Genomic DNA, 27007 nt, shown 5'->3' with positions numbered 1-27007 from the left:
ACTTGGTTCCATTTTCCCCCTCACTTTCAGGCACCCCAATCAGACGTAGATTTGGTCTTTTTACATAATCCCATACTTCTTGCAGGCTTTGTTCATTTCTTTTTCTTCTTTTTTCTTTTGGTTTCTCTTCTCGCTTCATTTCATTCATTTGATCCTCAATCGCTGATACTCTTTCTTCCAGTTGATCGAGTCGGTTACTGAAGCTTGTGCATTTGTCACGTATTCTCGTGTCATGGTTTTCATCTCTGTCATTTCGTTTATGATCTTCTCTGCATTAATTAGTCTAGCTGTCAATTCTTCCACTCTTTTTTCAAGATTTTTAGTTTCTTTGCGCTGGGTACGTAATTCCTCCTTTAGCTCTGAGAAGTTTGATGGGCTGAAGCCTACTTCTCTCATCTCGTCAAAGTCATTCTCTGACCAGCTTTGATCCGTTGCTGGCGATGGGCTGCGCTCCTTTGCAGGGGGAGATGCGCTCTTATTTTTTGAATTTCCAGCTTTTCTGCCCTGCTTCTTCCCCATCTTTGTGGTTTTATCTGTCTCTGGTCTTTGATGACGGTGACGTACTGATGGGGTTTTGGTAGAGGTGTCCTTCCTGTTTGATAGTTTTCTGTCTGACAGTCAGAAGGACTGTCTGTTGGTCTGTTGGAGATTGCTTGAGGTCCACTCCAGACCCTGTTTGCCTGGGTATCAGCAGCAGAGGTTGCCGAAGATAGAATATTGCTGAACAGCGAGTGTACCTGTCTGATTCTTCCTTTGGAAGTTTCCTCTCAGGGATGACTCCACCCTGTGAGGTGTGGGGTATCAGACTGCCCCTAGTGGGGGATGTCTCCCAGCTAGGCTACTCAGGGGTCAGGGACCCACCTGAGCAGGCAGTCTGTCCGTTCTCGGATCTCAACCTCCGCGTTGGGAGATCCACGGCTCTCCCCAAAGCTGTCAGACAGAGTCGTTCGCCTCTGCACCGGCCCCCGCTGCTTTCCCTATTGGACCTCAGCTGTGGGCTGTCCCCAGAGGTGGAGTCTACAGAGACAGGCAGGTTTCCTTGAGCTGCTGTGAGCTCCACCCAGTTCGAGCTTCCCAGCTGCTTTGTTTACCTACTTAAGCCTCGGCAATGGCGGGCGCCCCTCCCCCAGCCTCGCTGCTGCCTTGCGGATCGATCCCCGCAGACTGCTGTGTTAGCAGTGAGGGAGGCTCCGTGGGCGTGGGACCCTCCCGGTCAGGTGTGGGATATATTCTCCTGGTGTGCCTGTTTCCTTAAAGCGCAGTATTGGGGTGGGAGTTACCCGATTTTCCAGGTGGTGTGTGTCTCAGTTCCCCTGGCTAGGAAAACGGATTTCCTTCCCCCTTGCGCTTCCAGGTGAGGCGATGCCTCGCCCTGCTTCAGCTCACGCTGGTCAGGCTGCAGCAGCTGACCCGCACCGATTGTCCGGCACTCCCTAGTGAGATGACCCCAGTACCTCAGTTGAAAATGCAGAAATCACCGGTCTTCTGTGTCACTCGCGCTGGGAGTTGGAGACTGGAGCTGTTCCTATTCGGCCATCTTGTTCCGCCCCCCCATCAAGATTGTTTTAAAGCCCAGGATATAGTCTAACTTAGGAAATGTTTCCTGTGCCCTTTCAAATCATCTGTTGCTCTTTGGTGAAGTGTTCTATGATGTGAAATAGGTCAAGTTGTTTAATAGTGTATCCAAGTAACATACTTTTACTTTTGTGTACTTATTCTTTCAATTTCCAAGAGAAAAGAGTTAATACCCCTTAGCTATAATTTTTGAATTGCCCATTTTTCTTTTCAGTTTGGTCCATTTTTGCTTCATGTATTTTGGAGCTCTGTAATTAATTAATATTTAATTAAGCATGTCTATATTTTATTTCTTTAATTAATCAAGTGCACACATCTTTAAAATTGTTTCATTTTCTTAATAGGTTTACCTTTTATTATGGAATGTCCCTCTTTATCTTTATTAATATTCCTGGTCCCCAAGTTACTGTGATACAGTCACATGATCTTTCTTATTGAGTTATCACACTCTAGTTTTTCTAAATTTTTACTTTAATTTCTCTTTATATTTAAAACGAATTTGTTATTGACAATATATAGCAGGTTCTTGCTTTTTTAAAATCCAATCTGACAATATCTTTTTAGTTGCAATGCTTCAACTGTATATATTTAGTGAAAATGTTGACAGTAATTGTTTCCATCCATGAACATGAGATATCTTTTGATTTCTTTGTGTCTTCTTCAATTTCTTTTATTAATGTTTTATGATTTTCAATGTATAGGTCTTTTACCTCCTTGGTTAAATTTATTCCTAGGTGGGTTTTTTTTGAAGTTATTATAAATGAGATTTTTTTCATTATTTTTCAGATAGTTTGTTGTTAGTGTATAGAAATGCTCCTAATTTTCCTATGTTAATTTTGTATACTGCAACTTTACTGATTTATTATAATAGTTTTTTTGGTGGAGTTCTTGAGCATATTTATGATAGCTATTTCAAAATTCTCGTCTGCTATTTCCATCGTATCAGTCATTTCTGGGTCTGCTTTTATTGACGAATTTTTCTCTTGATTATCAGACTTGTCCTGCTGTTTTACATATCTAGTAATTGTTTACCAGCTGCCAGACTTTGAATGTTACATTGTAGCATGTCTATATTTTCTTTAATTAAGGAATTAAATAGGCAATAAAGAATATTTGGCAGGCAGTAGGGTAACTTGCAGATGATTTGTTTTCCTTTCAAGACTTGCTTTTACGCTTTGTTCAGGTGAATCTATAATAACCTTTACTCTAGGGCTAATTCATTCCCTGTAATTTTTCTGTGGTCTCTATCAATGCCTCAAATTTTTGTTCTACCCTGGCTAGGAAGAACTTGAACATCTCCCAGTCCTGTAAAAGCTTTCAAGATTGTTTAGCCTACAACTTCCCAGCAACTATTTGCCTAACCTCATAGAGTTTCTCTCTGTGTATCTATAGTTTATTATAAGCAATAGACTCGAGGGGATTTCTATGCTTAGGTGCAAATTTCTTCTTTATATAGCTCCCTCTTCTCCAATACTCTGTCCCACATATTCCAGCTGTTTCAGCCTGCCCAAACTCTCATCTGTCTTTTCAACTCAATGAATCTGTTATATTTTATTTAGCTTCTTCTTACCTGTACTGTGTTCTGGAAAGACCCTCTAAGCAGAAAGCTACTGTGATTGTAGGACTTTCCTCATTTGCTTCTGTTCTTGCCTTTATCACAGTTCTGCACTGCACTGCACAGTTGTCCCATGCCTGAAAATAGATGCTTCATGTATTTTGTCTTAATTTTCAGTGCTTTGTGTTGGGAGATGAATTCCAGAATCAGTCATTCTAACACAGCCAGAATGGAACAATGCTGCAAAGTCTTTAAGATTTTACAAATGAAAAGTGTACTAGGCCAGGTGCAGTGGCTAACAGCTATAATCCCAGCACTTTGGGAGGCCAAGGCAAGTGGATTACTGAAATCAGGAGTTCGAAACCAGCCTGGCCAACATGGCGAAACCTCATCTCTACTAAAAATACAAAAATTAGCTGGGCATGTTGGTGGGCGCCTGTAATCCCAGCTGCTCAGGAGGCTGAGGCATGAGAATCACTTGAACCTGGGAGGTGGAGGTTGCAGTAAGACTCTGTCTCAAAAAAGGAAAAACAAAAAAGTACTAGAATGTTTGGTTCTGTGATGGAGAGGGTAACAAGAAAAAGACTCAGTGGCAACTATATAACTTCTTTCTTGCCAGAAGTTTAAGAAATGCATTATCTTTGGAAGCATATTCTCCTCAATTTCAAAAAGAAATTTCAATGGAAATATTTGTTTTTTGAAAGTTAGAAGAAGTTTCAACTTTAGGTTTATATTTCTTCCATAAACAAAGGATAACTAGGCAGTTTTCTAATGTTGCAGTATTGTTATGTTAGATCAGTGATGATGATCAAGTGGTTCCTGCTGCTCTTGCTGCTGCCAACAATAAGAACATTTACTTTGGCACTGCTAATATACCAGGCATTGTGCTAGGCACTTTCCACTGATTATCTTCACCCTTCCACAACAATTCTGCAAGTTAGAAATCATGATCCTGAGAAACTCAAAGAGGTAAAATTATTTCCTCAAGGTCATACGCTAAGAAGTGAACACTCAGTGACTAAATTACTCAGTGGTCATTTAGTGGCTAGAATTGGGAAACAATCTCAGCTCATCAATAGCAATGCTTCCTCTCATATTATACTGCTCTCTGATTCTATCTTTACCTGAGCTTTCCATCTGGCAAATTAAACTAGAAAACAGCAAACCCCCTCCCCAGAGAGATTATATTATTATATAGATGTTTTGCACTCTTTTGCTTTGAATAACAACATATGTAAATGTGCTCCTGTAGGCTAAAATACCCTTATTTTGTCAAACTTGGCCTCTCTCACTAGGGTGAATAGTTGAAAATTTTAGGGAGGAAAAGACAGGCTGGAGAGAATGTTAGTTGACTTGGAGGTGCTTCTCCTTTCCTCCGACCCAACACCTATTTCTATTCAGACATAAGCAGCCACAGCAAAGTAAAGATTAGTCAATTTCCTATCGTGGAGTCCTAGCTGGTCCTGATATTCAGTGATCGGAGTGAGTTAATCCAGCTATTACTCATCAACTCTGCATCATGTTGATGTGTAGGGGCAGATGTTCTTGCTGAGAAGAATAAAAGCCTCCTGTGGCACCTGGAACACCTTATCACACATGGTCTCTGGCCGCATCACAGAGTGATTCTAGTTAACCTGGGCACTTTGCTGCCTCTAACCATTTACCTCTTGTTCAGAGGTTGGCATATCTCCTCGACTTCAGCTCTCCCTTGGGCCCTGTATTGTTGAGCCATCCCTATCTGAAACTGCCTTTCCTGGCATTTGAATCACCACTTCGATGATGTGATAATATCTGCAAGTTGGGAAAATAAAAATGGCATTTGTTTGGCCATAATTAATGAAATATTTATGTTGCATGAGACTATGTGATAAAACCTTAGGCTTAGAGTCCTTTTGCTTCTGATTACATTTGGGATTTTTTTTTTCTATGACCAGACATTCTGACGCCAGCTCTTTTACACTGAGCAGATGTCATGTAGTAAAAATGGGTGCCAGATGCTGTGAGCCGCAGAAGGGCGGTTTGTTTAAGAGCTGGCTCCAACTTTTTTGCATTCAATTACTCTGCAGAACGAACCTTACACAAGCATTTAGGTAACTCAACTAACTTCAGACATGCATTTTAATAATAGATTTTATCTCTGAATGCATTCTGAGCAACACACCATATAAATGGTGTTTAAGGAATTAATTGATTTCTGCATAATACCTTGGCTTTTTTTTTTTTTTTTTTAATGTGAAAAGAGAGCTGCAAGCTCTTGGCAGGGACCCAGAAATGTAATTAATGCGGAGGGCCAAATTTTCAGTTGCCCTTAGGTACTGTTGCCTCATGCTCACGGCAGGTGCAGTGAGGGGAGGGCAGGGAGGAAGGGAATGAGAGTAAGGGGGGAGGAGGAAGCAGCAGCTTTGGTTCATAAAGCAGGAAATGAAGCTAGCAGTTCATTGAGTTTTTCTGTTCCCATTTCAGACTCCAAGAGCTTTCCCCTCAGAGCACAGGTAACAGAGGCTTCCTCTTCTGCCTCTTCAACCTCCTCCTCCTCTGCAGATGAAGAATTTGATCCCCAGCTTTCCTTGCAGTCAAAGGTAACAACACTTGACCAGCCAAAGAGGGCCTTGGCTGGTGGGGACTGCTTACCATCCAGATTTCAGAACCAATGTGGGCTTCAGCTGCAGTGGTTTCGTTAACAGGATCATGTTTCATTGCATCTGACAGGGTGCTTTCTTTACCTTGAACACCCAAAGAATTATCTTCTTTAAAAAAAAAAAAAAAAAAAGCTTGTAGAAGTTTGCCTTTCTCAGACCCAAATTGGAGAAAAAAAAAAAAAAAGACATATTTACTTGAAACCATTTGGTGACGGCAGCTCTTAAAGTGGGTTTAATATGTGGTCCAACAAGCAAACCATCGAAAACATTACAACAAGCAGATGCATATTTCCCTGGGGGAAGCACAGCTTCATTTAAGAAGCACTAGAGGCAGATTGCATGGAAAATGTTATGTTTATTCTAATCAGAAATATGAAATGAACCATGCAGTTTCATCTAGACATGGATACTCCAAGGATCCCTGCTGTGGAAGGGACAAGCCCCGTGCCAGCTGGGGAGACGATTGACTTCTTTTCTCAATGAACATTAATGTTTTTGGAGAACTCTAAACAACTCTCATATCTGTAGATTAAAAAACACAGACATTGTATATGTCTGTAAATGTGTCTGTATGTCACATACACAGAGACAGACGTCCCATAACCAAAGCCCACCATTATTTTCTTTATCCACTGAAGCTGGAGCATTTTCACTGAGACAGTAGAGTACTTGGTGGGGCAGGTGGGGGCAGGGGTTACTGAGTGGTTGGACCCAAAATGCTTCCCGGGTAGAAAGAGAAGTAGTTCACTGCTCTGGCAGTGTTTATTTTTTGGAGTAGTGAGGATCTGGGGAGGGAGGAGGAGAACCAAATGTATTTACTTACTCTCAACTTTTCCATATCTGGCATTAGGAGCTTTGGCATCATCTCAAGTCACTCTGGGGTTCCAACTCCACATGGCCCAGTTTGAAGCAAGGCAGGAGGGATCTGGGATGTGTAGGGGGAAAGGGGAGGAGAGGGGAAGAGAGAGGGAGGGAGAAGACAGACAGACAGAGAGAGAGTTGAGAGAGAAAGATGTATGAATTTCTCATTTCTAACAATGGTGTCCCTAATTAATTCAGTATTCAACACAAATGAATTATGTGTGTGTTGTGTTGATTTCTGTGGTTTTCTTACTGCCCCTCTCATCCCCTTGAATGACCCTGAGTTACTTCTATATTCCAATTAGGCAGAGATCCCAGCCCCAGCCATCTTGACACTCATGGAGAATAAAAGAATAGAATGGCCCAAACATATTGAAATAGCAAGACTGTGGTATCTAGGACCAGTCTCACAAATAGCTCCTTATCATCCTGCTGGCCCAGAACAGAGCCCGCCATCACGTCAGCTTGCCAGGTGGTAAAGCATGCCTGCTTCACCTGGCTTCTGACCTGGCCTACTCTTACATGAAGGGAAGCTGGCAAGAAGATTTCTTTTTTCCAACCTCTCGAGGGCTCACACTGAAGGAATGAGAGGAGGTTTTCGTCCTCTGGTTTCTTTGTCTCTTCTGTCCCATACAGGTGTGTCCCCAGTCAGGTGGCACAGAGCCCATGACAGCTCAAATGAACCTTTGCACAGGAAACTGGAGGTAGAATGTGTCCTCTCGGCCCCTTCCCTTTGCTTGACCCTTGTTCCCCACTGCCTTTCCTCCCACACCACCATCCAGATCTAAGAGACTAAGGCAGGAAGAGACACAGCAGCTTGTCTTTGATTCTGCCAGGTTGCTGCTTCTTTTCTTCCATCGCCCTTCGCTTCTTTCCCTCTGTGCATCATCACCATCAGTGAGGATATAAGAACCATGCCTTGTATATGTAAGACTATGTGAGTGTTTATTAATGAAGCATCCTTCTTTTCTGTATCAGCAACTTTTTAATAAAAGGCAATAAATGACTTTCCTCCTCTAGGTTCTGTTTTGCTGACTCTTGATAAAACAGTCAGAGTTTGATAGCTTTGCTGCTGGGAAGCACTAAGACCACATGATGCTGTTGAGGCAATTCCCCCCACCTTTCGCCTGGGAACTGCATTCAGTGGTCTTCATTTAGGGGAGGCATTGGCATTTCTTTTCTATAGTCCCACTATAGAGTAGGTCCTTGTTGTGTCTAAATGGCATGTGGCATAAGGAAAGGCAGTATAGACTTAATGAAATGTGGATACTAGATTCAGGCTACCTGTGCCTAACTCCTGGCTCTGCCTATTAATAATTGCATCATCTTGTATAAGTTAATTTCCTCTTTGAGTTTTTATTTCCTTACCTGTAAAGTAAGTGCAATTTGAGGAATAAATGGGATGATGCATGTGAAATAATTAGTACAGTGTCTGACATATAGCATTTAGTAAATGTGAGGATTTATTACATAGGTTAGTATAATGGAAGCTCAAGGAGCACTTGCTAATAAATGAACTGACTCCATATAGACTAAGTTAGACAATCTCTGGATGACAGTTACCATTGATCCCCACCACCTCTCCTCTAGAGCCTTTCCAGAAAGATCCTAGCTGCCCCATGAAGAATCCCCCGTGCAAAAGGTCTGGAATCCCCATTCAGAGTGATTGACATTTAATCTGGTAGTCACCTCCTGTAAACAGGGATGATATGATATGGAATAGTTTGAGTTCTGAGAGTAAAATTTTCTTCCAAGGATGAAGATCTTTAGGATTTCAGGTCCTAAGGAGAATTCCAGAAAAATAGCCTGTAGGCACCAAGCTAGCTACAACAATTTTTAAATTTCATAGTTATTTCTTCCAGCATTAAAAAGAAATGTCTAGCATGCTCTAATCCTCATCCTAGTATACGGAAAGTTGATGTGTATGCTCAGAGAAGTTACACAGAGTAAAAATAGTGCAATTTGAACATTTATTTTGTAGATACAGAATGTCTGTGTGTGTATGTATAATATATACTCCTACACACAAAAATCATAATAGATTTTAGTAAAAAGTGATAATCATGCTAATTTAAAATATAATAATATAGGTGTGCTAATAATAATAAAAATCATGCTCTTAGTATTTACTGAGTGTTCATCCCATGTCTCTTTCAGGTAGTCTACAAAAGGCTTAGCCTTGTTATTTCATTTAGTCCTTAGTATATCCCTACAAAGTAGGCACTAAATTCTTCTCATGACTCTAAAGAGGGCACTGAAGTTCAGAATGTTGTGTGACATTCTGAAGCTCACACATCTCAGTTGGGATTGGATGCCAGCTTTGCCTGTCTTGTGGTCCCAGTGCTCAACTATTAGTCTCTGCTATTTCTCCCATCAGAAGTGTCTCCTGAACTTTCCAGTATGTGGAATTAGCCACACCATCACTTCTCTTTTCTCTTTTGTCTAAAACCTGGAAGTGACACTGTCAAGCTCTAGACTTCTACTTTATATGCATCAATTAAAAAAAAAAAAGTTTTAACAAGCACAGGTACACACACAACCCGGTGACAGTAATGCTATAATTGTATAAACAAAGAGAGGTAGGGAAGAGAAGCAATATCATGCTTCCCTCAAGCCAAAAAACACTTGCATTGGAATGATACATTTCTCCATTTCCAGGTTTAATTAGCCACTGTAGACTCAACCTAAGCACTATTTAAAGTTGTTAACTGGTTTTCATGTAGTGAGAGAGAGCATGTGTGTGTATATCTGTCTGCTTGCCTGCCTGTCTCTCTCTCCCAAGCCCCTCATCCCTAGGCCATATTGTAGCACCCCTGTAAAGTATAATTCTTGTATCATTCCTTCTTTCAGCTGAACCCAGACAGTATTCTATTATAGCAATTCCCAGCTACAGACCTGCACATAGACTCCCTCCCAATACACACATAGCAGCTTCCCAGTCCAGAACCTACTAGCAACATGTGGCTACTTAAATTTACATTTAAATTCATTAAAATGGAATAAAATTTAAAATTCAATTTCTAATCCACGCTCACTTCAAGTGTCCACTAGCCACATGGGGCTAGTCGCTTCTGTATTTTAGACAGCACAGCTATAGGTTATTTCTATCATTGCATAGAGTTCTACCAGATGTCATTATTTTAGAAGGTAAGCAGTGGCTAGGAATCATTAGTTGGAGAGGGCAGAAGCCTATAATGATACATTGTAAATTTCAAACCCATTTTTATCTGACATAATCTTTTTTTCTATTGGTTTTCATAGGAGAAAAAGACACTTAGAAGAAGAAAGAAGCTAGAAAAAGCAATGAAGCAGATGGTTAAGCAAGAAGAATTGAAAAGGCTCTATAAGGCTCAGGTCAGTAAATAAACTGGAGATGAGTGAGTGGGCTTGGGTCCAGGATCCTGGGACTCTGGATGGGAAAGAGGTTTGAGAGTCTGCATTGTATTAGGGAAAGCAGGCTGGAGAAAGGTCAGTCTTGTTCTCTGAGGGACCAGATTTGTGGCTGTTTTAAAGAGGCTCTGGCTTAGTTTCGGTAAGACTCTGGGTCCTGGAGAGCCCCCATGTTAATCCAGCCTATTCTCAGCCACCCCTCCATCTGCAGACATGTGAGGCTGGAACAAGAGCCAACGCATGGCCTTGGGAGTCATCCCTGACAGCCACATAGCAGTGACCTTAGTTTTGTCCTCTGTGAGGACACAAACCTTCCACCAACTCCCTGACAGTGTCTTTACTAAACTGGCAGCTATTAAGGGCTGTCTCCATTTCAAGATTAGTTGAAATCATAAGTATCTAGCATTCCAGTACAGATTTCCTGGCCTGATTGCTCACTTTGAACACTTCCGCCCAAGTTGCTCAGCCACAACTCCATCACAGACAGGCAAAATGAAGCAGAAAGTCAAGGCATCCTCCATCTCTCTGAGGAACCCAAGCCTAGTCTTGAACAAGGGTTGGGTTTTAGGATACACAGACTTAGAATGACCACTCATGTTAATCCATTATACCCTCACATCCCTTTCTCCATTTAATCCCTTTATCTGGCCAATAATCCTACACACTATTTCTGACCAGAGTGATGTCATTCAATCCACCCTCCTTTCCCCTTCCCGGTGGCTGGCTTGGGAGTCACCTCTTTCACCTAGCGAATGGGGAAAAGTCACTTCTGTCCACTTGCAACCTCTAAAACAGGTTTCATTGAAACACTGCAACTTTTCCTTCCAAGAACAAGACAAGTCTTATGATATTGATTGGCAAACTAGGCAATGCCTCTTCCTTGTATTTTCATCACAGAAAGTTATGATAAGAGAGGAATTACAATGGCCTTTTGAGTCCTGCTGGCACCCATAGCAGCCCTTTTGAATCTCTGAGACTTTCATCCTTAGTTGTTTTTTGTTTTATTTTTTGAGACAGAGTCTTGCTCTGTTGCCCAGGCTGGAGTGCAGTGGTGTGATCTCAGCTCACTGCAACCTCTGCCTCCTGGGTTCAAGTGATTCTCTTGCCTCATACTCCCAAGTAGCTGGGATTACAGATGCCTACCACTGTGCCCAGCTAATTTTTGTATTTTTAGTAGAGACGGGTTTTCACCATGTTGGCCAGGCTGGTCTCGAACTCCTGAGCTCAAGTGATCCTCCCACTTCAGCTTCCCAAAATGCTGAGATTACTGGTGTGAGCCACCATGTCCAGCCTCATGCTTAGTTTCTAAAGAATGACCACTGTATTCATCTGCTTGGGCTGCCATAACAAAGTACCACGGACCGTGTGGCTTAAACAATAGAAACTCATTTTCCTCACGTTCTGGAGCCGAGAAGTCCAAGATCAAGGTGCTGGCAGGTTTAACACCTGGTAGGGCCTCTCTTCCTGGCTTGTAGACAGCTGCTTTCTTCACATGTCCTCACATGGTCTTTCTGTGAGTTCACATGAGCAGAGAAAAATATCTCTGGTGTCTTTTCCTCTTGTAAGGACATCAGCTGTGTTGGATTAGGGCCCCAGCCCTATGACTTCATTTCACCTTGATTACCTCCTTAAAGGCCTTATCTCCAAATATAGTCACACTGGGGATGTGACAAACATATGTCTTTCGGACGGGACACAATTTAGTCTCTAAGAACTGGATAGCTGTAACTGCACAGTGACCATTAATAAAGCCATTTAGGTGCTTCCTTTCTTTAGCAATTCTACAGCATGCCGGCAAGAGATGGATTTATAAAGATGCAATTGTCTTTAAGGGAGAGACAGGAAGAGGGCATGAAATTACAAATAGTTTTAAGTAGACTTTCCATCTATTTCAGATATTATGTTGGGACTTAAGCACTCATAGCTGGGACAAGAAGAGCCAGGTGGTTGCACAGGCCCCACCCCTCCCTGCTTGGGTCTCTTTCCGGGGTTGGAGGGGTCTTGGCTGCTGTACTTGTGATTCCAGGGGAGATTTAGAAAGATGTGGGGTTAAGGAAGAAGGGAGTGAGACAGAGTAAAGTAAAACAGAGAAGGAACACAGGCATTCTGCCTGCCCAAACAACTGACAGTTCCTTGAATATACCTGTTCTGCCAGGTGCAAAGTCCGTTCTGCCAAGGGATATGCCTTTTGACAGCATGGTATTTGAAAGCAGAGAAAATGGATGGGGATGAACAAAATTTATATAGGAATGGCTTTTCCCTAACTTTCCTTTGTAATATACACAAGAGGTTAATAGTAAAGAAAATAAATATGTAAATGCAAATGCAGTCATGACCCCAGACCTTAACAGGTGTCTATAATGAACCTAAGGAGAGGATGATGTCATCCCTAACAAGTTAAATATCTTGTGTCTCGCCTTAACAACCTGCTAGTAACAAAGCCACAGTACACTTCCACAATGAAAGAACGCTGGGCATCTGCCCATGGTGCAATGAAAGAACAGGTACAATTTGTAGCTAAGGACAGGAGCAGGACAATCTAAAACAGGAGCACGAAACCCCGAGAGCTGGCCCAGTTCTCTTTCTCCAGACTGACTCCTTGGGAGGTATAGGCTGGTTCTTCTTGGGGAAAATAGATTATGCAAGTACCATGTTTGCCCCTGGACCCCCTACCTTACTCTGAACAGTGGCTGCAGCTCCAATCATTATGCCATGGCCATAGTCAGGGGCTGTTGGCTCCAAGGAGTCCAGGAGCCATGATGACTGCTCACCTCACCCAACAGCCTCTGTCTTGGAGGACATCTGTGATTGGCCTTGTCTAAGGGGACTGTTTTAATGTCTACTTAGGGGCCAGTTGAACATACACACAGATTCCTTGCTTTATGTTGCATGCTAAGGAAGGGAAACATCAGGGTATAGTTGTCTGGGATTCAGAGGTCCTTGCCTAATTACTCAAGGCAGGACCATCACAAGTGAAAGGGACTCTTTCTCTTGGAAAGTAATTGACAGAATCAGCCCCTCTTGGGACTTTATGTGGAAAGTCCTTGTGTGACATCTGATCCTGGTGTTGCAGGCCATCCAGAGGCAGCTGGAGGAGGTGGAGGAGCTGCAGAGGGCTTCTGAGATCCAGGGTGTGAGGCTGGAGAAGGCGTTGCGAGGAGAAGCAGGTATGGCGTCCCAGCAGATCCGGAGCAGTGGGCGTGGTCTGAGAATAGTACTAGTCTAACCATCTGAGGAAAACAGACCTTGTCACCTGCTGGGGAGCTGTTAGCATGGACATATGGTGCTAAACCCACAACTGCTGCACACTTTAAACATCAAACTATTGCTTCTCGGCCTTTTGGCCAAGATCAAATGTAAAAATCAAACTAGTGGCCCAATTTGAAATTCCCAAGAACATTGGTCAGCCCGTGGACCTTGCAACTGTGCTTCTATTCAGCCCTACCTCTCCACTGGCTGACATGAATGTTCTTTGTAATTCAGGGATTAAAATAAATTCAGGAGAAATATATGGGTATTGGAGCAGTGTTGGTAGTAATTCAAAGCCCAGAGTGAGTCAATGTCCTGGTTTTTCCTTTACTACCTGTATGGCCTTGGGCCAGTCACGTTATAAACCTTTATACTTTTTCATTTTCTCATCTAAAATGGGGATAATAGTGGTTTTCTCCTTTGTAGAATTGATATAAGGATTAAAGAAGAAATTATATATGATGCTTAAGTTAACACATTGCCTGGCCCAAGGTAAAGCAATAAGTGGTAACTATTCCAGTAATAGTTTCAGATTCTTAGATTCAAACGGAATTCATCTGGTGAAGACCTACTGTGTATTAGACATTAAAACACTGGGTCTGTAACAATGAGTATGAAGCAGTTCCTACCTTGAGAAGTTTATAGTCCATTGAGAGACACACATAGGTAAAGAGGTAAGCCACAATACAGTATGACAAATGCTGTGATAGGAACAAGCATTAGGTACAATATGAACAGAACCAAGAAGTGCCTAAGTGATCTTGGGGCAAGGGGAGCCAGCGGGCAAGGCTTCTGGGAAGGGGTGATCTATACGATGAGAACCTGAGGAGGAACAAGAGTTAACCAGTGAAGAGGAGATTGTTCTGGCAGAGGGAACAGCGCCTGCAAAGGTCAAATGTGAAAAGACATGAAATATCTTCACAAATGAGCCAGTGAATGGGTTTTCAGGTAAGGAATGGCTTAAATCCACATTTTCGGAAATCTTCCAGTAGGTGTGTGGCTCATGAATTGGGGGGCCCTAAGAGTTTGTTGGGGGTATTGTCTCTTTAATTTTATAATGTAATGTCTTCAGCCTTCAGCATTTGGGATATAAAAGGTGGAAAACCGAGCACTGAAATAATGTGCAATAATATAAACAACAGGTTACTTGTTACTTAACAAGTGAAACATTAGGATTTCAATTATTTAAAAGTCCGGTTATGTGACAGCAATGACACTAGCAGGTGCAGACCCAGATTTCCTGAGGTCTGGAGTTCATGCAAAGTCATGCATGTAAAATTGTGAGGGCTGCTTCCAGAACCTTGCGAAGACCCATCCAAGTGAGGGGTCCTGAGGTTTCAGTTTCATTAACTGCATGGTTAATTTAGGACTAGATTTCAGGGAAATGCTAGAGTCAGACTTTACCTCTTCTGTGCCTCAGTTTTCTTGTTGGTAAATTGGGAGTGATAATAATAGTTACTTGTATTTGTGGTGAGGATTAGCTAAAATAATTTATGTAATATTCATAGACCAGTGTCTGTCTTGGAGCAGATGATTAACCAATACCTGTTTGCTTTTTCACTAAAATGCGCTGCATTTCCTTGCAAAGATGACCCAAATTTGCTTATTAGAAGTAGGCTTATTACAGGCTGGGCACTGTGGCTCATGCCTGTAATCCCAGCACTTTGGGAGGCCGAGACGGGCGGATCACGAGGTCAGGAGATCGAGACCATCCTGGCTAACATGGTGAAACCCCGTCTCTACTAAAAATACAAAAAATTAGCTGGGCATGGTGGCGGGCGCCTATAGTCCCAGCTACTTGGGAGGCTGAGGCAAGAGAATGGCATGAACCCGGGAGACAGAGCTTGCAGTGAGCCGAGATCGCACCAGTGCACTCCAGCCCGGGCGACAGAGCGAGACTCTGTCTCCGGGAAAAAAAAAAAAAAAAAAGAAGTGGGCTTATTACAAATATAAAGAGTTTCTTGCTGCCTGGACTGAGAGTCACTGTCCATCTCTACAGCTGCTGTGGGGCTTTCGGTAGAATGAACTTACGTTGTTTGGTGCTTGGTCATATTCCCAGTCCAGAAGGCTCTGGTCCTTGTCTTTGAGAATCTGCTGATCTCAGTGAGAGTGTTAGAAAGGGAAAGGAAAAACCAGAAAAGCCAGAGTATGCTTCAGTTTGCCGCCAGCAACATAGGCCAAGAGGTGGCATGGTGGAAAGTGGGGAGCTGTGGGTGCCAACAAGTTCTGTGTTCAAATTCTGTTCCACTTCACTTAGGCTGAATAGTCCTGGGAAAATCACTTAACCTCTCTGGCCCTAGATTTCTTATCTGAAAAATGAAAATACTAATCCCCATATTACCAGGTCATTTTGAGAATTAGGGGTGTTGATAGGCAAAGTCTCTGCCAGAGTATTGACTACGTTGTAGGCATTCAGTAAACACTACTGACATCATTTTACAAAATATTACTAAGTATCCACACACATCTTCTTTTAAAGAATTTGTCTAATTTTTGCTGCTTGAAATTTAAATGATAGAAACCAAAATTGTAAAGCATCTTCTAAAAATCTTCCTCATCCCCAAATATTTAAAAAAAGAAAAGAAAAGAGAGAGCTATTTTCAGTAATAGCAAAAGAAATCTGGCCAGCTTGTGATGTTTCAGAGGTGTGCCAAGCCAGCCAGAAGATGGATTCCATTCATTCCCTTTATATCCTTGGTAATTTAATTCCCCTGTTAAGTTTATGGGCCTTTTTCCCTTGATTGTCCTTGTGTGGGTGATAGATGCAGATCAACAAGGGGCTGGAGACTAAAAGAGTCAAGTCACGGAGAGTGGCCTCAAAACCAAATAGAAGTTTTGCAAACCAGGCACCAAAATTAATATACTCTAACTTGTAATAACATTTGTGCAATAATAATATTCCTTGGTGGTTTAGTATTCTATTCAGTCTCTCTAAGAGATTGCCCTGTTGCTTAATGAATGACCAATGCTTATTAGGTTAAGTTGTATTTGAGCTGGCCTGTGCTGCTCCGGTTCAAGTGATTTAATGGGAATTATTTAATAGGTATTATTAGGATAATTAGAAAATGATCACAGTTAGGCAATAATATTGAGCTATAAAGGTTGTGAATAACCAAATTTAGAGACAGACCTGAAACCATGAGTAGTCTGCGACAGTTATGCAAGGCTCCTCTGATAATTATGTAGGCCGCCTGAAAGGGGCTTTTGTTCTGGGAGTTATTCATTAGGCGGGCATTGAATTAGAGGAACATGCGGGGGTGCGGGATGGAGGGCAATGATGGCTGATGAGCAAAATGAGGCTTTGATGAGCTCCTCATTGTCGTGACAACAATTCCTGCTTTCTTTTTTCCAGCAGTCAGAAATAAGCTCTCCCGCCCCCGGGAAGGGTTTTTCCCCATTTTGTCGAGGAAAGGGAAACAAAAGAAAACAAAAATCTAACAATCCACCCCAGATGACAAATCATTATGTTTTGCAGGACGTGCTGGAGTGAGTGTGTGTGTGTGTGTGTGTGTGTGTGTGTGTGTGTCTGTGAGATGTCTTTGACAGAGGGAAGAAAGTCCCCTCTTGGTCCTAGCTGGCCAGGTGAAGGACCAGGATATGCAGTAACCTGATTCCTGGGGGCCCTACCATCTTCTGGAAAGAGGCCAAGCCCAGCTCTGCAGCCACTTAGACTCTTGTTGGTTGAAGCACTGTTTGTTACCTGCTGGCGTGTTGCTTGTCAATATGATGATCAGTGTTACCTACTAGGGGCATGGAATACCACAATCTAGCAAGAGACCACCATTCAAATTTAAGTGGTCTGGATAACACAATCTGGGCTTCCCTTCAATACCTGGAATCTGATGAAAACTGAGTAACTTCGAAGGAGAAAGGATTTCTCCCCAGGGGAGGTGAATAAGAATAATTATTCCCTTATAGCTTTACCAGCTTTGGGGAAGATTTACCAGCTAGTTGTCTGCATGGAATTTCTCGCCTTTTTTGGAGCCAGATGGTTTCTACTTCCCGGAGACTGAGGGGTTTACCAAGGAAAATTAGGATGCGCAAGATGCCAGCAGGTGGCAGCAGGAGCACACATTTTGTGAGAAATGCCAGCAAAAGCCTCACTAGAACCAGGGAAGTAGTTGGGCTTAGACTCCATGGTTTTCGCTGCTGCTGAGGACCCGAGGAATAAAAGTTCCTGGATAATGTACAGTGAGGTGTCCTGGACAGAGCACAGGCATTAGAGTCAGACCCTCCTGAGTTTGAATCCCAATGTAGTCTTTATACAATTATTTACTTTTCTGCCAGATTTTCTCATCTGTAAAATTGAATGAATAATACCAACCTCACAGGGGTGGTATGAAGAAAAGATTAAGTGAAATAATGTTAGTAAAGCACCCCAAAAAGGGCCTGAAATACAGATAGATATTCAAAAATATTTCTTCTCTTTTCTTTTATATCCCTGTTATTATAAAACACAGCTGGATGGTCAATGACTACTCAAATTGTATTTATTTGTTCATCCATCCACATTCATTTATAACTATACTCCCTAAAAGAGATTTAAGCTGGTTTCTATAAATATTTGTAATACATGAATTTTGCATGCCTGGTCCAAACAAGGATCTCAATGAAGACTCATTGTTATCACTCCTACACCCCCGCCATCACTGCCCCCCCAAAACAACAGCAATGCAATAAAAGCTGTTCAACAAAGATAGCAGACTATGGGTTTTAAGGCATGCCTTTCTGACACTCTGCCACAATTTGGGAATGGGTTTTAGGAAATAGATATTCTTTAGGTTTCCTTCCATAACTATTTGTTCTCAAAAGGTACTGGAAGGCAGTGGGTTAAAGGTTGTACCCTTTCATCCATCATTAGACGTGGCTGGTTGCTGTGTATTCATAAATCAGCAGAGCAGGGGAAGGGTTGAGATCTTCTGTGATTCTAAAGGAGTCTCTCTAAATACAGGTAGCCATGAACACAGAAACACAGATAATATTATTTTGTCACATAATATAGTGGGATATTGTCAGAAAAGGACACCAACCTTATAGATAATGGCCAGGAGTAATAAGACTTCGAAGTGCATGATTAAGCATGCAAGAAATTTGGGTTGTTTGCCACAATGTTATAGGTGCAAAAAGTAAACAACAAAATTCAGTACATCAGAGCAAGAGAGTTTATTATTCACAGCGTAGCAAACAGCAGGAGCATCAGCATGGTAGCCCAAGTTGCCCTGTCCCCAAGACCCATGGTGTGACATGATGAGCCCAGATGGCACCTGTGCATGCAGTGAGTTGTCCCGTAGCTAGGGAGCCCCGGGAAAAAGACTCAGCAGCTTTTATAGCAAGCAGTAAATGAGCCATTTCCCCTTTCCCAGGAAGCAAGTAGTTGTGCAGTAGTCACACGGTAGTATCCTGACCCACTTCTCGGAATTCTCTACCTGATTAGTTAGAGGAATGGCTCAGGTTCAGAGGATGGTAGGGCCTTGCAGTTTGGCTCACTCAGCAAAGATGTACAGGAACACTCCTAGTCTATGGAAGACTGGCTCACTCAACAAATACCAACAGTCCACTTGCTATGTATTCGCCTCTGTTTCCAGCTTCACTGACCACTCAGTAGGAAGTCCATCCATGGCCTCATTGCAAGCCAAATATTGAACAAATAAGAGACTAAAGCTGACCCTCTTAAGTTGTTTTTTAAAAACAAAACAGAAGACAGAAATAAAGAAGACATGGAAAGGGCAGATGCAACCACAGATACAGCAAAGATTCAAAAAGGTAAAAGAATATAATGAACACTTAATCCCATTAATTTTTAAATCTGGCAATCTGAGGGCGATTTTACAACTACCATATTGAAAAATGAAAGAGGAAAATCTTATGGTCTTTTCAATAGAAGAAGGAAAATCATTTGACACAATTTAACATCCATTTGCTAAAAACTTTTAGCAAAAAAAAAAAAAAAAAAAAAAAAAAACACGATAGAACAGAATAGAACTTTCCTAATTGAAACATATCTTCCAAAACCATGCAGCAAACGTCACTGTGAAATAGAAGCATTTCTTCAAAAATCAGTAATAAGATAATGTTGCCTACTCTTAAGTCTTCTATTTAACATTGTGCAGGAAATCCCAACAGTGTGGTAAGACAAGGCAGAGAAAGGCAAGAGGTTTGGACAGACAGAAAAAAAAAAATTTGTTATTTCTGGATGCTATGATTGTTTATTTGAAAAAATCCCCCAAAATGTACAAGGAAACTATTAAACATAATAAGGACCTAAATAACAGTGACTGGATATAAGCTCAAACTAGAAAAAATTGCATTTCAGTATCTCAGCATCAAACACCTAGAAAATGAAGTAACGAAGATATCACTTATATTAGCATCAAAAATATAAGATACCTAGTCTAGCAAAAAACATGTACTATCTTATGGAGCCAATTTTAATACTTTGCTGAAAGTCACCAGAGGACCCAAACATAATCTCATATATATGAAAAGTTGATATAAGCCAGCAGTAGCGTTAGAGATCGCAGGAAGTAAGTGATTCTGAGACAATTGGTTTCCATAGAGGAAAAAAACGAAATTGAGTCTTGTTTTGTACCATACAAACAAATCGATTCCATAAAGATTAAGGACTTTAATGTGAAAATTGAAGCTTGAGATGTTAAGAAGAATTTTTCTTACCTCAAGTGTTAGTCAATAGATACTATAAAGGAAATGAAAAGCCACTCATTTGGAAAATATACAGTCACACTCTGTTATCCACAGAGGATTTGTTCCAGAACCCCTGAAGGTACCAAAATTTGAGGATGCTCAAGTCCCTGATATAAAATGGCGTAGTCACTGCATATAACCTATGCATGTCCTGTCGCATACTTGAAATCTTCTCTAGATTACTTATAATACTGAATACAATGTAAATGTTGTGTAAATAGTTTTTATACCATATTGTTTAGGGAATAATGACAAGAAAAAAAACGTCTGTGTATGTTCAGTACAGACACAACCATCCTTTTTTTTCTCCAGAATATTTTCAATCCACAATTGGTTAAATCTGAGGATGTAGAAGGCTCAGAGATACAGACGGTCAACTGTGTTTGCAAAAAAATATAACCAAAAAAGAATCAGCATTCTAGAATATTTCCACTCTTACGAATCAGTAAGAAATAGGCAAACAACCATATAAATATAGACAAATGACATAAATATACTTTTCACAGAAGAATACTAAATGTCTAATAAACCTAGGAAAAAGACAGGAAAATACAAATAATTCAGACTATAGTAAGAAATTATTGAAAACTAGTAAATTATTAGAACTTAAAAAATCTGATAATACTAAGTACTTGGCAAGAGTGAGGGACAAGAGGTGTTCTTATTCAATGTTAGTGGGAGCATAAATTGTCACAACACTTTGGAAAACAATTTGGCTTTAGGCTGTAAAGTTGAATATGTGCATACCCTACAATTTAAGAATTTCATTCCTGATATATATTCCAGAGAAACTCTTACCCTCATGGCCAAAAAGACACATAGAAGAATGCTCATAATAGCAGAACTCATAAGAACAACTCAGATATCCATTAACAGGAAAATGAATAATTTGTGGTATAGTCATACAACTGAATATTATATATACAGCAGTGAAAATGAATCAGTCACATGGATGCATTTTTACAACATAATTTTGAATTTAAAGCAAGCAAGTTGTGGAAGAATACATACAGTATAATACAATTTCAATAAAGCCCAAAGTCAAGAAAAATTAATTGTTTTGTTTCTGAAAAATATACAGTTTAAAACAAAACAAAAAAAAGTAATTTAAAAGGGAAAGATTAGAATTTTTATTTTTCAGCTGCATGCTCTGACTCCCAGAACAGAATTGTGAGCTAGCTACTAGCATCCTGGGCTTGTCAAGACTGAATCAGGCCAGATCCACAGCACAGCTTTCTGGATGATCATCATTCTATGTAAGGAGCCTGTGGGAGACAGACATACCCAGAGCTCCAGGTATGAAGGTTGGTAGAGACTTGAATGAAACAGGTCTGTACATGAGCTCCAGAGTGGAGTGCTGACCAGAGACCAGAGAACAAAAGGCAGGGACCAAAACCCAGCCAGTCCAGGGGAGAGGCCCTGCACACTGCTATTGAGAGTTCCTGCCCCACTTTCTCCAAAGCCCCTTGAAGGCCCCTACATCATCAGTGAGGATGAAGAGTACATCAACAAAATTGCAGCGAACACTGAATCAGGACTTCTCACAGATTCTAAGGAGATGCAAAAGCACATCAAAAGGGATAGATAGTTATGAACCACACGGCAAAACAAGACCCAACTTGGAAAAAAAACACACCAATACATAATCAGAGAAGCCTTCAGCATTACCTACAAAAAAAAAAAAAAAAAAAGGTTAAAAACAAACAAAAAAAAAAAAAAAGACATGAGTCTAAAGAATAAATAGATCATTTTTTTTCTCTACTACTATCCATTCCAAAAAATGTTATTGGCCTGGCGCAGTGGCTCATGCCTCTAATCCCAGCACTTTGGGAGGCCAAGACAGGTGGATCGCCTGAAGTCAGGAGTTCAAGACCAGCCTGGCCAATGTGGCGAAACTCTATCTCTACTAAAAATATAAAAATTAGCTGAGCTTGGTGGTGCATGCCTGTAGTCCCAGCTACTCGGGAGGCTGAAGAAAAGAATTGCTTGAACCTGGGAGGTGGATGTTGTAGTGAGCCAAAATTGCACCATTGCACTCTAGCCCGGGCATCAGAGCAAGACTCTGTCTTAAAAAAAAAAAAAGAAAAGAAAAAAGTTGTTGACCTTTACATGCCAGTCACCCTAGGGTAGGTAGGGACTAAGATTTACCAGTCTTGGTGTTTGGGAGTGACATAGTGTGCTTTGCAATTTTGAGAGCACTGTTGGGCAAAAGTGAGCCAATATAAATGACTCTATTAATAAAAAGTCATTTTGTGTTGGGTTTTGATCATTTCACCTCAGCAAGTGGGATATTTACATTTTTCACAGGAAAAGTCATGTGATGAGGACACAGGAACAATTGAAGAGCCAGTTGACAGTGGACCCAGGCAGAGGGTGAGAGGAAGAAAGGGCTGGAGAACTGGGCTATTCTGTTCACAGCCAGTGGCTGCTTACCTTTTGGCTGCGCCATTGCAGCTGCATCCTGGTTCCTAACTGGTCATGAGAGTCCCCTGAAAGGGTTTTCCATGCACCAGCAGCTATGGGACCAGATGGAGATGTAGATAAGCAAACCATCGCATAGGTACCAGGTGTTCGTGTCTTCCCAAGAAGTGCGGATGATCCACACAGCCACGTGACCTTTTCATGTACATGAAGCCAAAAAAATTATTATTTATGAGTTTCTGTTAACTTCACGTTAAGTTACAAAATAAAGTTTAGCCATGTATAATCAAGGCAGGGGTTATACTCTAGCTGAATTCTAAAGGTGAACAGAAAATAATCCATAGTGAACTATAGAACTAGATGTTGGAAGAAATGGCAAGGTAGGAGTAACAACGGTATAGTTTACTGAGTGTTTACTATGTGCCGAGCACAATGCTAAGCATTTGATAGGCATCGGCTCATTTAATCCAATTTATAAGGTAGTACTATCATCACCATCCCCATTTTCCACAGGAGGAAACTCAGGCAGAGAGATGTGAGGTTATGTGCCCAAAGTCACATGTTTCTAAGTGGCAGAGCAAGGTCTAATTGACTTCAAAGCCCATGCTTCTTTCACTTTGCTCTATTGCATTTATGGCGAGGGGCAATGCTGCCTTCATCAGGACCCACAGGAAGGAATCTGATGGGGAGGGGCAGGGAGCTGATGGAAATCGTAGAGGAACCTCTTGGTGCATGGTTGGAGCAGAGAGCAAGGCAAGGCTGAACTGGGCACAGTCACCCTGAACCCAACACTTTGGGAAGGCAGATTCCTGGAAGCCTGCACTTGATTCTACATCCAAAGATCCCCCAAAGTGTGTTTGACTACTGAAGAAAGGAAGACGCTGAAAAATAGGCTGGGCACTGTGGCTCACACCTGTAATCCCAGCACTTTGGGAGGCCGAGGTGAGTGAATCACCTGAGGTCAGGAGTTCAAGACCAGCCTGGCCAATATGATGAAACTCTATCTCTACTAAAAATACAAAAATTAGCCAGGCATGGTGGCAGGTACTTGTAATCTCAGCTACTCAGGAGGCTGAGGCAGGAGAATTGCTTGAACCCAAGAGGCAGATGTTGCAGTGAGCCAAGATCATGCCATTGCACGCAAGCCTGGGCAACAAGAGCTTCATTCCACTAAAAAAAAAAAAAAAAAAAAAAAGAACTGTAGCCAACAAAATTACAAGTTATTCCACTGAAAAAATAATTAAATTGAGTGATTCTGTTCAACCTGTGTTTGTCAAGTACAGTGTCAAGGGGAATCACTGTGGCAGCACAGAGAACTCTCCAACAGGCCAGATTTTAGGACACAAAAGATTGAAAAAAGGATATGTAATCCTGGATAAAAGTCTAGCTAGAACCTGTGGGTATAATGCAGCAAAGAGGCTGAATCTGAAAAACTACAAAAAAATGCTCTAAAGACAGCAAAATAGTGTCTTGAAAGCTGCTTCTTTTGGATTGAGAACAAGAAAGGATAGGCCCAGTGTGTGTGGCAGATGGTATAATGTTAGATGACGAGGAAAGGCAGAATTCTCAGCTCTCAGCTTTTCTGTTTTCTCTATTAAGGGAAAACGATCCTCAATCTAGAAACATTAAACAAATATCTAAAAGGGACTGAATCTAGACAGGTGGAAAAAATGAGAGAGCTGTAAGCCCAGGTGAAGGATGGAACATAGAATGGTGTCTTGCATGTAGCATTACTCAATCAGAAGTTGCTGAGTTAAGCCCCTGCTTTTGAAATATCTTGCACATTGACCAGGTGCAATTGCTCACACCTGTAATCCCAGCACTGTGGGAGGCTGAATCACTTGAGCCCAGAAGTTCAAGACCGGCCTGGGCAACATGGCGAAACCCCATCTCTACTAAAAACACAAAAATTAGTCAGGCATGGTGGCACATGCCTGTAATCCCAGCTACTCAGGAGGCTAAGACAGGAGACTCTTTTAAACCTGGGAGGCAGGGGTTGCAGTGAGCAGAGATCACACCACTGCACTCCAGCCTGGGTGACAGGGTGAGATTCGTTCTCAAAAACAAAACAAAACAAAACAAAAGGAATAGCATGTACGTATGACCTCAGTCTTTGAAAACTCACGAAGAATTTTGGAACCAAAAGACTAGAGGTTTTGGAGCACATTTTCCACTTTTCATATGGCAAAGAAACATGAATTATCACCCTTGTCAAAATTCTAGAAACAATTATTATTATTATTATTATTATTATTTTGAGATGGAGTTTTGCTCCTGTTGCCCGGGCTGGAGTGCGGTGGTGCAATCTCGGCTCATTGCAGCCTCCACCTCCCAGTTTCAAGCGATTCTCCTGTCTTAGCTGCTGAGTAGCTGGGATTACAGGTGCCTACCACCATGCCAAGCTAATTTTTGGTATTTTCAGTAGAGACGCAGTTTCACCATGTTGGCCAAGCTGGTCCTGAACTCCTGACCCCAGATGATCCCCTCGCCTCGGCCTCCCAAAGTGCTGGGATTACAGGTATGAGCTACCACGCCCAGCCTATAAATAATTATTAAATAAATTGTGGGCCAGGCACGATGTCTGATTACAAGGCAGGAGATCGAGACCATCCTGGCTAACATGGTGAAACCCCGTCTCTACTAAAAAAAAAAAAACAAAAAAATTAGCTGGGCGTGGTTGTGGGCACCTGTAGTCCGAGCTACTTGGGAAGCTGAGGCAGGAGAATGGCGTGAACCTGGGAGGCGGAGCTTGTAGTGAGCCAAGATTGCACCACTGCACTCCAGCCTGGGCAACAGAGTGAGACTCCATCTCAAAAAAAAAAAAAGAAAGAAAGAAAGAAAAGAAAAGAAATTGTGAGTATTTAGAAAGAATTTTGAGATTACTAGGAACCACTAGTGTTTACTGAGAAGTTGTAAAAAACAAATGTCATTTCTTTTTCTGGGTGGAGATGCAAGATTTGTAGTGCCAATGAACGTGACAGACATTGTGGAACTTCAGTTCAGGAAATTATTTTGACCTTGGTCATCTTTCTAACAGCCTCATAGACAAGATATAGCAATGTGGGCTGGATGATACCAGTTTGGTGCATATAGAGTCGGCTTCATCCAAAGGCTGAGAAAGGTCCCTAATGATGGGCCAGATGACTGTCTTCCATGTCCAGTTCCATCTGACATTTTGCTTTCTAATATCACATAAGTGTACAGGATGCCCATTTATTAATTCTGCAGAAATCTCAGAGTTAGGAGAAATGTATCAGCTGGATAAAATATTCAAAAGATGTTTCCATAATGGGCCAAATAAATAAGGTGATATTTAACAAGATGCATATAAAGTCGTGAACTGGGTTATGAAAAAGATCAGTTGCACAAGTAGAAGATGAAGGTATCAGACTTAACTACCACCATTGTGGAAAAGCCAGAGTTCATTTACTGGTAAATAAGAGCCCCAGTGAAAATGCTGCTAAAAAGACTTCTCAATCTCTGGGCATAGGATGAAGGTGTGAGAGGGTCTCTCCATTTTGGGTTGTTTATATATTGTTTAATTCTAGACTGTAAGATATATCTTGGAAAATTAGAGGGTAAGTAGAATGGGCATCCTTCCTATGACAAAATGACAGACGATCTGGAAGCACTGTAAAAAGAGCAAACTTCAGTCAATTGTGAGACGTGTCCTCAAATATCTAAAGGTCTGTCATGTAAAATATACAGTTACTGTTTTCCATCCTCCTCCAGGGAGAAAAACTGGAATCAGTGGCTAGCTGTCAACCCATTGAAGGCCAATAGAAAGAAGTTTTCAGGACTTAAAAGTACACAGCCCTGCAGTAGACTTCCTGAACAGAAGGGAGCTCCCTTATCCCATGGATAATTATAGAGCAGTCACCTGTCAGGGAGGAATGGAGGGAATTCCTGCATTGGCTCATGGCTGGACCAGATGACCCCAGAGGGTTCTTCTACCAATATGTATTGTATGATTTCAGTAGTGATAGTTCCCATTTGTTGAGCTTATACTATGTGCCAGGACTGGGATAAGGGCTTTGTGTGCATAATCCCACTGCAGCTGCATGGCAAATAAAGAGACTGAGGCTTAGGAAGTCTATGATAATCACTCAGGCCCACACAATGGGAAGTAGAGGAGTGGCATTTTGATCCCAAGTCTGAGTTTAAAGTGTACATTCTTAACTTATATGTTCTATGTGATCTCTGGCATACATACTTCATTCTTTCATCCAATAACAAATGTCTGTGAATGCCTTGTTCTTTCCCTCCTCTCCCTGGCAAACTCACTCATCCATTTAGACTGAGTGCACCTGCTGTCCCCTCTCTGAGGCTTTCCCTTGCTTTCTCCACACACAATTAATTGCCTGCCTCCTGTGTTCTCACAAGAGACATGTTGTATTCTATTTGGCTATGTTGGTTTTCCCCAATGGACCATGCGCTACCAGTTACCTAAAGAGCTGGAAGCAGTGTTTACTAGCCCCTATCTGGCACCACATACAATGCTTAGAAGATGTTGGCCCTCAATGTTTACACATTCGCTTGCTCAAACATTCATTCACTCAAGAAACCTAAGAAAGAATAACACCTTATTTCCCTCCCTCCTCCCTCTCTCACTTTA

General features: G+C 41.6%; 1 protein-coding gene across 7 annotated transcripts in view; it reads left to right on the top strand.

The window, feature by feature from the left end:
- The window catches only part of LOC117080870 (F-actin-monooxygenase MICAL2), a 253136-nt gene that overhangs the window by 210244 nt on the left and 15885 nt on the right, over positions 1–27007 (top strand). For all 7 annotated transcript variants that reach the window (XM_033206238.1, XM_033206236.1, XM_033206235.1 and 4 more), the window contains 3 exons: positions 5594–5709; positions 9892–9984; positions 13094–13187. In XM_033206238.1, the coding sequence (XP_033062129.1) occupies positions 5594–5709; positions 9892–9984; positions 13094–13187 (303 nt within the window). The remainder of the gene's footprint in view (positions 1–5593; positions 5710–9891; positions 9985–13093; positions 13188–27007) is intronic.

This window comes from Trachypithecus francoisi, unplaced genomic scaffold (assembly GCF_009764315.1).
Source record: "Trachypithecus francoisi isolate TF-2019V2 unplaced genomic scaffold, Tfra_2.0 Lachesis_group8, whole genome shotgun sequence".
Classification (NCBI taxonomy): domain Eukaryota; kingdom Metazoa; phylum Chordata; class Mammalia; order Primates; family Cercopithecidae; genus Trachypithecus; species Trachypithecus francoisi.
Note: the sequence above shows the minus strand (reverse complement) of the source record. Positions and strands in the feature narration are given on the sequence as shown.